The sequence below is a fragment of the Spermophilus citellus genome, assembly GCF_964194105.1.
Source record: "Spermophilus citellus genome assembly, chromosome: 2".
NCBI lineage: Eukaryota > Metazoa > Chordata > Mammalia > Rodentia > Sciuridae > Spermophilus > Spermophilus citellus.
The window spans coordinates 128310340-128322203 of NC_138183.1; the positions used below are offsets into that span (position 1 = coordinate 128310340).

Consider the following 11864-nt stretch of genomic DNA (forward strand, 5'->3'; position numbering starts at 1 on the left):
GTGATCATGACATACAGTAATGTTAGAATTTTCCTTTTTTCTTCTCGTTTCTGTCTGAGATGGGGGGGACATTTTCAGTTTAAGTCTCTTTAGTGAAATGAATATGTTCTTTGGTGGAGATTTTGGTTCTATCTAAATTCTAAGTAGTTAAAATGTGTTTTGAAGTCTGTAAATGAGATGATTTAGAAGATTATTCAGAGATCAATTTCGGTATACATTACCTAATTTGCCCTCTTCCATTCTTTTTTTTAAGCACTAATGACTTCAAATACTCTGCACCTTTTCTGCATAACTGAATTAGAATGTTTTTTTCTAATAACGTTTGTCTTTTTAAATTATATCTACAAAATTATAGTTCAGAAATTTGTGAGGTATTTGACCTTTTCAGTTCATTTTGTTCTCAGATGTTATTTTGATATGCTTTATTTTCTAGGAATTAAACCATTTCAGTGTGACCGCTGTGGGAAAAAGTTCACCAGGGCTTACTCGCTAAAGATGCATCGCCTAAAGCATGAAGGTAAACGCTGTTTCCGGTGCCAGATATGTAGTGCTACTTTCACTTCCTTCGGGGAATATAAACACCATATGAGGGTTTCCCGGCACATTATCCGCAAGCCTCGGATTTACGAGTGCAAAACATGTGGCGCCATGTTCACCAACTCTGGAAATTTAATCGTGCACCTGAGGAGTCTGAACCATGAAGCATCAGAGCTAGCAAACTACTTCCAGAGCAGGTGAGGTGCACAACGAAAATCCAACCAGGAAAACTGCTTTCTAAACTCTCTTCCTGCTTTTAGGGCAGCCTGTTGTGTTATTTTAAATCAGGTTGCCAGCTAATCAGTCACATTCATTTTAAATTCCCAGGATCCATACTTTGATCTCCTGATCTGATAAAATTTTTTGCTGGATCTCCTAAATATATAAAATTATTAATATTTTATAGTTGGTATTATAAGTTTATTCCTAAACAATAAAAGTTATATTTTTTAATATATATATACACACATATACACAAACACACACACACTTATATATTCCTACAGATGTAGACTACTTATCCTCTTGATTTTTTTTTTAAAAAAGTATGAAATTAAAGTAATTTTGTAGTGGATCTGGAATAGATCTTAGAAAATATACCATGTCAGGTGATACTTAGTAATATTACATTACTTCAGACTCTGGATAGTAGTAAAATTCTTACCCACTTCCCTTTTTTTTAATCCTATGTAAAGGAATGTTCGTTTACCAATAAGAAGGAAACTTTGATGGCAATTATAATGGATATGATTGTTTAGATCCAATGAAGTCTCTCTTATTTTCTTTCAGTTTAGAGCTCCATCTTTTAATAATAATAATTTATAATAGAGTGACCTTTTTGATTTATAGGGTATCCAAGGAAATCAGGTTCTAGTCCAAGCTCTGCCACTAATTGTGTTGATTAAGCATGTCACTTTACAGATGAAGAACTTGAAACTTAGCAAAAGATAAAATGTAAGCTCTAAACAGAATGGTTTCTAAAGCCTCCTCTAGAAATAAAATTCTATTTGTGTTTTTTTTAATACTTTATAAGAATTGTACCTCTGTAGGAATCCTTAGTTTCTCATATAAATCTATTTAAAATTACTTCTGTTTTTAAAACCTTATTTTTCAATAGATTCCAAACTATTTCTGCATAGATTTTGTTTTTCCCCTTCAAACTAGATACTGATTTTGTTTAACCATTTCTAATTCTAAATGTGATTGTCATATCACAACCTATATTACACATACCATATTAAACAGTCATTCTGAAATAAAATAGTGTTGGAGCTAACCACTCCTCTCTTTGTATCTCCCCTATGTCCTCCACTCATCTTGTCTAATCCTGAAGATATTTTAGAAACTAGAACACAGAACATTTGAAATTGCTTTGAAATGACCAAATTTTTATTTTGCTACTAATATTGAACAATGAGATTATACAATGGCCATTTCAAAAGTATTACTTATTGACAGTCCTGGTATATTGAACTTTTTTAGTTTCAATAATGAAGATTTACATATAGCATCTAAGATAATACTTATTTCACAGTGTTTATTCTTTAACTACCAAAAAGTGAGTGTAATAGAAAATACAGAAAAGTATAAAGAAATTTTAAAATCTTTTATCTCTTCTGGGGAAATTTATACTTTTGATTAAATTTCATTATACTTTACTGTCTATATTTCCTGTGGAAATTAATAATTAAATAACTTTTGGGAACTGACCTGTAACCAATCATGAGTATTTATTTCCAAATTCTGATTCCACAGTAATTTGTTACCATTTTCAAATCTAATAGCAAGATAAATTGTTTCTCTATATAGTAGATTATGTGTAAGGTCACTTATGCATAAGAACTTAGTTTATTAACTAACTTGTATCCAGTTAGCAATACAAGGATGGTTTTATATACTTCTCAGTGTAATCCAAGAAAAGTTAAGCATTTAAGTTACTCAAATAATCTTTGCTTAAGCTAAGGTCTTCTCTGGAAGGAGCTACTTATATTTGTTGGTATACAGACACTCCTCTACATAGAACAAGAAAGGCTGTTTTAGGTGTCTAAAGGGTCAGTGAAGTGATCATTAATCTTATATATTGTTGGTAGGGAGAGTTGATGCACTTTGGTTCTACTGATGACCTTGGTTCATATTCAGGAAAATTTATAAGTTGAGAGTTCCTGAGATTTAACCTTCATTGAAGAATTAGTGAAATGAAAAGTCCCTATCTTGTTTTACATATTACATCCTTTAATTGTAGCTTATCTATTACTGGTTTGAAAATTAACTCTGTATTTCATCCTTTGCCTCTTATCTAGTGATTTCCTAGTACCGGACTACTTAAACCAGGAGCAAGAAGAGACCCTTGTTCAGTATGATCTTGGAGAACACGGTTTTGAAAGCAACTCCTCTGTTCAAATGCCTGTAATTTCACAGGTCTCCTCGACCCAGAATTGTGAAAGCACTTTTCCCTTGGGGTCTCTTGGTGGGCTGGCAGAAAAAGAGGAAGAAGTGCCAGAGCAGCCAAAGACCAGTGCTTGTACTGAGGCTACCAGAGATGACCCCCCAAAATCAGAGCTATCTTCTATAACTATTGAGTAATTTTGTGATTTGGCTTCATTTTTGGTTTTTGGAAAGTGCCTGTGCTTGGTCTTGTACATTTAAAGTTAATTTAATTTTTTAAACAAGAAAGGGTTTGGGAAAGAACTTCCCTTTTCACTTTGTAAGCCCTTTGACTAATGTTTTATTTTTCATAACTGAGAGAAAGATTGCTTCTGTAAGTACACAGCAACATGATGTGGAAACATAATAGGAACTATGATACTTAAGGAAAACCAGTTGACTTAAACTATATACCAGTTTTTCCTTCCATTGTTAAAAGTAGGCTGACAGCGGATCATTAGGTAAAGAAGAAATCAGATGACTGTTGATCGATCCTTCTGAGATGAAAGGGTACTTGAGTAATTATTAAACAGAAATTGACAAATGGCTCAAGTAGATGTTTGCTCCTATACACAGGAAGTTGTAAAGCCTATTGTTTTGGAAATATTTATGGTAAGCCTTCTTAAAAATTATTAAGGTAAATACTTTTGAAATCCAGCATACTTTTTTTTTTTAAGCTTTGTCATTTCTATTATGATTCTTCATGGTGAAAATTTGGTATTAGGTAGGCATTCTCTGTACCTTTATAGTACCACTCCAAAGGTAAAGAACCATGATTAAGAAAAGTCAGGCTATCAGGAATGTAGAATGAAGCATGTGAATCCCTGCTTCATAGAAACTATTTTAATACTGCTTTTCTAACTAAAATTGATGTTTACCTGGTTTTTGAATGTTAATGCCTGGCTAACTAGGTCATTGCCCCAATCAATTTTCCCTTTGCCCCATCATCAATACTTTCTCTTGCATATACTGGTATGCTACCATATAAAGGAAAAATATTGAAGATATTCTATGTTTTATATATAGGTTTATGTATTGGTGGGGATGTTTTTACTGTGCTGTTTTGGACAAAATAAAGAATTCTGTGTTGAGGCTACGTTCTTAACCCAACTAAGAGTGTTTACAAAGCCCTAAATGAAAGTGATATATGCTACTTGTTCCAATATTTTTAGACATTGCCAAGTTTATTAAGAGCAATTATTATAGTTTTTACACAATGTAAGCAATAATGTAAAAGATGAGAAGAGGCTATAAAATAATGACGTATGACTCATAAATCGGGGAGAGGGGGATTAAATCTTAACAAAAAACTAAAAACCCTAAATAATGAATATCATCTTTTTTGCTGCTAAAAAGTGAAATTTATATGATGCTCTAGGCTGAGGTATACTTTTCATCTGGTGCCATTAAAGTATCTCTGACTGATCTGAAATGGGTCCATGCCTAATGAACTTTTGTGTAACTTTTTTTCTATATGTAAAATGTCCAAAGTTTAATATGAAAGCACCTGGTTGGATTAGAAAAAAGAAACAAATTACAGTCAGGACTTTGGGGGGTTTGGGAGTTTTTTTGGAGGATGCAGAGTACTGGTGATTAAATGCTAAGTACATGCTCTACCACTGAGCTGCACCTTCTAGCCCTCATTTCTAGTTTTCTACCTTACTTATGAACCTGGCTTTTACCCATTTGCACACAAACACAGGTGTATCACTTTCATGAAATCAGCATATATAGGTTATAATGGGCTTCCACCATTTATGTTTCTACTCTGATAGATCTGAATTACTTTCCACAAAAAGACTGATACTTATATGATAGTGCTGTGTCTCAACTAGAAAGGTCAACAGCTTTTAATGTCATTGAAAACTGCCTACCAATAAATAATCTTAAAATTAATCTCAGAATCCTACATAAGGAAAATTATGACCAGGAATCATAATAAAAAGAAAAGGAGGGAAGTAAGAATTAAGAAATTTGTCGATTTATTGATTGAAAATATTGTAGCACATCCCCTATCCTGAAAATCCTACATAAAAGAGCCCTGCGCCAAACTGGGAGCTCCAAGGTATTCTTTTTGGGTTTGTTTGTGTTTTGTTGTTGTTGTTGATAGACCTTTATTTGTTTATATGAAGTGCTGAGACTCAAATCCAGCACCTCACACATGCCAGGCAAATGCACTACCACTGAGCTAGAGCCCCAGCCCTCCAAGGTATTCTTAACTGTGCTCACAGTAAAGAATTATCATTACTAAGGATTCTTTCCCAGATGGAAATTTTAAATTTTCATTGTCTCATTACAAATAGTATATATTTCAAAGTTTTATTGAAATTTGAATATACTGTGTGAAAACATCTGGTTAATTATCTATTGCCCAAATCTTACCAATACAGGTAACTGCTTATTATTTAACAAAGTGATAACAAAGGTCTTTTTCTACTTCAGTAAGGCTCTACTTTTTTCTTGATACATGATTTAAGAATGTTTCATTTATGAATCTGTTTTAGAAAACAGAGCTGCAAAGGATGATTATATATGTAGTAGTATTTAGATTTATTTAAAATTTATTTTAAGAGAGGAATGTCTGAATATACAGTTTTTATGAGAACTTATGGAAACTATTGCAAAGAGATGAAAGCCAGTTATATTGTCTCATCCATAGAAATTACCAGCATAACAAAACATAAAATATTACAGTTTAGAATAGCTAAGCATAGATGTCTTTCTCAAGGCTAAAGAGGGTAACTTTGTGATATTTAAGGGCTTAAATTTTAGAGTGCAAGATAATTTGCATTTTTAAAACCAAGCATTTTATACAAGATAAGCTTTTATTTTCAATTTTTTAACTACCAAATAGATGTGATACACTTAGAAGTAAAGAAAGATATTCATGATAAAGGATATAGTAGCCCCTACATTCATTCTTCTCATTTCTGAAGGTATATTCTAACAGTCAACATCTAGCATGTCAGAAATTCTAATTCAGAAACAACTTATACTGATTTGGGGGTTTGTTTTGTTTTTGTTTTTATTTTTGCATTTTTAAATTTTCTACAAATGGGTGCAGATGGAGATTAACATCCACAATTTTTAACATGGATTTTTCTTAAAGTTTGCAATTTCACTGAAAAAAAAAAAAAACATATACTAAAATGTTTAACCTCATTCATTCTTTTTTTTTTTTTTCATTCAACAACCATTCTGGTTTACAGTAATTAGGTTTCATGTTATAGCACATGCCCTTTGGTTTTAAAAACAAACCAAAAAAAAAAAAAAAGCCTTTCATTTTGTTAAAATATTTTACCAAATGGAATGAGCTAGTCCACATATCTGTTGTATTTAAATCAGTGATAACACAGTTACCCTTTTACTACTGAGCCAGACTCTCCCAGTCTATACATGGTTCCCTGAGAACCTTTAGAATCTATATTAAATATTTCAGTCTTTTCTCTCTCCTTATTTTATTCTCTTATCTTAGTCTAAATAGAGGCCAGTTATCTAATTTAGTGACTTTTACTTAGAAGGTTCTCAATTGTGTTTTAGACTATTTTTTAGTTTTATAGTCCCTGAAAAAATACATTACGATATGATGTAATGGCAATTCTATACTAGTATACCACAGAGAGAAAATTACTATCACCTATTGAATGAACAGTCCTAAAAATTTTTATATTTTAACTGAAAGGAGTTTGAAATAAAGTTCACATTTGGAAGAAACAAACCCCAACTTGCTAAAAGGAAATAAATGTGGTTTTCGCTGTAAATTATTGACATAAGATGCCTTATTTATAATATATTTACATTTTAAAAGTTATTGGGAAGAGACTATGTAGAAACCATATTTTCTTTTCTGAAGCAGTACCAAACAGTGAAGCTGTTATGAACATGTCTGAGGAATATTTATAGATAAGCATATTCTTAGGCTTAAGATTGTCAAATTTAAGTTGTATTTTGTTTATACCCATTTTTATCTTTGTGTCATTTTTTTCTTGATAGAATGTGATGATATAGGGTGTTTTTATTTGAAAAGTCCTCAGCAAGACAAATTAGCCAAAAATGATAAAACAATGAATTGAAATTGAACCAGTCCTCAGCTTTGGCTAAGGAATGCTTTATTGACCTTAGATTACAGATATGTTGAGATTCTTATTATTGTATTTATGGGGAATTAAACCCTACGTCAGGTAGGGAATGAAGACAATACCAATTACATCAAGAATGATGGTCTTATTTTTATCATAGAAAATTAGTTCTGTGTTTTTAAAAATAGTCTCTGCAATGATTTCAGACAATGTTATTGGAATCTGTGTTTGGCAGTATCTGAAAAAATGAGACTGCTTTAAAGTGTTTGTTCTACTTTGCGCTCCCTCTCTACAGGACCCAGACCAGTTCCAACTAATACCAAGGTTCCTGTGTACATAGTAGTTTACAAAGAACTTAAAGAGTTCAAACCATGAATTGAAAACAAAAACTTTTTTAAAAATATAAAAACTTTAAATTTTTTTATTTTAGTTTAAAAGTGCCTGGTTTATAAAATCAAATTCTTTATTTCCTTTCTCTTTTAGATGGACTAAGTTTGTTGATCAGGCTGAAAGCCATGGGCTCAGCTGTGATGATTTGATACAGTTGCTGCTTAATTATTTGAGGAGCTAGTGTCATGACTTTTATTAAACTGTTCTTGTTTTTCAAATACTAGCCTAATCATACCCAGATTTTATTCAGTAAAACATGTTAAAAATCATCTTATAAATGAAAGCTTAGGTTATGAAAGTCCATCACCTGCAAAAGGACAAATCTTTCCTACTCCAAGAGAAGCCTGTCATCTCCAGATACATGTCGAGTCCTTGATATTATTGAAGACTTTTGTGCAGATCTTAGAAATACCTGCTTTCCAGAGGGAACCTTTCCTATGATTATGTTATGAGTGTGTTCTCTAGATTTCTTTTTGTTTGAAGTATCAATTTAATTTTCAAGTTGACGGATGCTATGTAAAGTCTCTCATACTGAGAGTAGTCCACTAAATTTTTGAAAGTTGCACTACTTTTCATCTTTCAGGTACCTGAAATGAATGACATCAGGTATTTGGAAGGAGTAAGATCATTAACCTATTAATTATCTTCCTTGTACAAAGTGATGGCTTCTAATTCTTCTATTTCAAGATATATTTTAGGAAAACAACCACCCCTGGTAGAGTAAAATTTGATTTTGATTCAAGTTCCCAATAATATATAATTTTTCTGTTGTTACTGGTGCCTCGTGTGGCATCAGATAGAGATTGCCTGCCTCTTTGTAGGGCACCCTTGTGGCACCTTATGTCTGACTTGGAGGATAGTATATGGCTTCTTTGTGCCACTACTGTCTTTTCAAAAGCCATTTTATAAAAATCCTAGGTAGCCTATTTTAATATTTAAATATATATATTTGTGAAAGATACTTTTAGAACAGACTTTTTTTTTTTTACTTTAAAATTCTAGTATTCCCCTTTTTAAGAGTAAATTTAAGCTTTTCCAGAATTAGGAAGTGTCTTTTTTCAGAGCAGCATAAGAGAAAGTTTGCGGTAACAGGCCAGGAGTCAGTGATAAAAGAAATTCATAAGGGGGACAGATTTAAAGGGGGGAAATTGCTTTGCTGTTACAGAAATGGATTTTTAAATAAAATTGTGTTTTTGTTTGTGTGATTTCATATTTGCTGCTATAGTAGCTCAATATATTACAGGGCTAACAAATAAACCTGGCTTCATTTAAAAACTGGAGTCCTTTCTAATGCAAGCAGCCTAGGAAGAGACTGTGTCACAGTCTTCCAGAGGGTGACTGATTGCTCTGTGTAACTGATGCATGCTTTAATATTTGTCTATAACTCAGCAGCAAGGAAGTCTTGGGGAAACTTTTTACCCTGCTGTCTATAACATGATTCTTTTGGGAGCACTGGCATCTTGTGAAACCCTCAAGGAAGGGTAATGCTGGGGAGAAAATGTGAATTAATTACATAGATGGTGTCTTTATGTCCTCCACTCCTCTCCTAGGACCAGTACAACTCTTCAACTGTGCCAGTCCCTGATTCACCAGCTTGTATCCAGTTGTCATCTCATTCAAGTATGGCTTTACTTGGTGACAGTGGCCATAGCTAAGTTACTTGGCATGTTTGACTTTTGACAATAACAAAAATGGTTTTGGATTTTATTTCATTTCCTAAAAATGTATACAATGTCAGAGCTTCACATTTTATATACTAGTATCCGGCTATTAGTATTTTACAGGAACCATAGTTCTTGGTGACTACATATATATATATATATATATATTTTTTTGTGACTTTTGTAAACTAAGTGCCGTTTAAACGTTACAATCATTTTTAGAGTTATTGTAATCAATGTGAATATCATGGTTTTTCAAATCTGTTCTGAGCCTATAGTGTTTGCTTTGTGAACATATGTGTATTGTATATATCCTGTATAGTTATATTGTACTGAAATATTAGCTTGTTTGATATAAGGAAAGTATGTATTGAGTACCTTTTTGCTAGCCTGATTGTTTAATCTTTTTTTAAAAAGGTTTAAACTTAAAAAAAAAAAATCTTCAAGCTGGCCTTTATTACATGGTCACAAACAAAGTTGCAGTTAGAAAGGATGGACAGGGAAAAAAAGAGTTTTGAGTGTCTTTGCATAGAAATATGAGAGTAAGATTTGTTTTTGTTTTTGTTTTTTTTCTCATTAAAATATCTTATTAATGCTTTATGGAATAAGACTTCCTGCTGTTGTTATTTATTATTGGCTGGAAGGAAGAATTGGCAGTTTTGTTTAAGGTCAAGTGGATGAGGGAAATCAACAATATTCACTGCCTAATATCCAGTGTGTGTGTGTGTGTGTGTGTGTGTAGACTATAGAGAATATTGGACAGCATGCATCAGTTTCCTGGTCAAGTAAGAAAAGAGCTGTAAGTGCAGATTTTTCACAACACCAAACCCAAGATTGGGAGGGGCTATCAAGGACACTGGTTAGAGGAAGTCATCAGGTCCTGGAGCTTTGAACCGGCTTTCTGTGAAAAGCTATTTAATGAATGATGGATTGCCTCTTATAGACATTGCTCTGAGTTTTTCTGAAATATTTCATACTTAATAATGACTAGAGACCTATTGTTGTCATTTCAGTAATAAGTTAAACAGGGATGTATAGGTACATAGCAAGGAAAGCAGTCCCATAACTTAGGTAAGTAGCCTATGAGAGCCAAAAGGAAGGGCTTTCTTTTTAACTTTTTTAGTTATAGATGGACACAATACCTTTATTTTTTATTTTATGAAGTGCTGAGGATCGAGTCCAGTGCCTCACACATGTTAGCCTCTACCACTGAGCTACACCCTCAGCCCAGGAAGGGCTTTCTAACTAGATTTATGGAGTTTTTTACAATACTGACAGTAACAGGCAAATAATTTTTTGTTCATTTTTTAGGTGTCTCGGATGGAACCTAGGTCCTCACACGTGCTTAACAGATGTTCTACTACTGAGCCACATCCCCAATTCTTTTATTGACTTCAAACAACCAGGAGCATTTTAGTTAAAGTTCAGAGAAGAGGGTAAATTTTAAGGAATGCTCTCTATCATTCAGTGAGTGTATTGAGTGTTTTTAACAAGTTTATCAGACCATTCAAGGTCAGCAAACTACTAGTTCTTCAGTAGCTTGAGCCACAGAGGATAGTGTAGAATGTAGAATTTAAAATAATTTTATTCTTGTGGTGTGCATGTTCCTTTCTGTGAATAATAATAAAAGTAATAATCGAAGATGTGTATCTCAGTTGGTAGACTAGAAATTAATAATTGGAGTTTTTCTCTTTTGAACAGAAAAGTTTATTCTAAGTACTAAACTGACAAAGATAGGGATATTATAACTGTAAACACACCAAGAGTTTAAAGGAAGGGTAACTTGCACCAAATCCCAAACTATAATTTTTTTAAACATAAGTAAACTTTTATACAAGTGGGAAAGGTAAGGGCGTAGTCAATCTAGTAAGAAATTTAAGCAAACGGTTGATTAAACACCCTTGTAGACAAAGATAAACTTGTTTTGTTGATGCTGCTGCCCTTCCCTTACATTCCAATTGGTTTACTTGAACTTTCCTACCAAAAATATTGGAATGTTTATATCTACCCATTTTCTGGGTAGGAGAACAAGTCACGGCAGAGGTTGTGAAAACAGCATTAGAATCATTTTTCAGACCATCGTGCATAAATCCCCCACTTTTTTATCCATGCCTAGTTTTTCCCACAATTAACATTTTTCGATGCTTTTAACTGGAAGTCATTTAGTGAGTCCTATTTATCAGAGAATCTGAGAAATTTTAGGCTTAGTACCTAACACACACACACACCCCCCTTAGGATAAGGCTGCCTCAATTTTGAATTGCCTCTGGTGGGTTTTGCCATCTAACGACCCTCTGTTGGGAAAACTGCTTTAGAACATAACAAGAGGGCTAGGGATGTGGCTCAAGCGGTAGCACGCTCGCCTGGCATGCATGCGGCCCGGGTTCAATCCTCAGCACCACATACAAGATGTTGTGCCCGCCGAGAACTAAAAAATAAATAAAGATTAAAAAATTCTCTCTCTCTCTCTCTCTCACGCTCTCTTTAAAAAAAAAAAAAAAAAAAAAAAAAAAAGAACATAACAAGAAAAGGTCACAACCAAATAAAATCCCCAGAATTCATTTTAAATTAGGGGCTGAGGCAGAAAATGTTCTGTTTAGCAATCCAAACAGCAGTACACATAGTAAGACCTGTGTCTACCGGAGCAGAGCTCTTTGTTAAATCTACTTCCCAGTTAGTGGAAAAGCCTTGTTAGGTTTTACAGTTTATAAAGCAATTTGGTCTTCAGAAACCCAATGAAATAAGCTGAAAAAGTAATAAATTTAGTATGATC

The 11864-nt window shown here is 33.2% G+C and overlaps 1 protein-coding gene across 6 annotated transcripts in view; it reads left to right on the forward strand.

The window, feature by feature from the left end:
* The window catches only part of ZBTB44 (zinc finger and BTB domain containing 44), a 73320-nt gene extending 63621 nt beyond the window's left edge, over positions 1 to 9699 (forward strand). For 5 of the 6 annotated variants that reach the window (XM_081282542.1, XM_081282543.1, XM_081282544.1 and 2 more), the window contains 2 exons: positions 434 to 734; positions 2838 to 9699. In XM_081282542.1, coding sequence (XP_081138668.1) covers positions 434 to 734; positions 2838 to 3120 — 584 coding nt within the window. In that variant the 3' untranslated portion in view covers positions 3121 to 9699. The remainder of the gene's footprint in view (positions 1 to 433; positions 735 to 2837) is intronic. The other variant, XM_081282546.1, reaches the window with a different exon arrangement.
* Positions 9700 to 11864: the final 2165 nt, after the last annotated feature.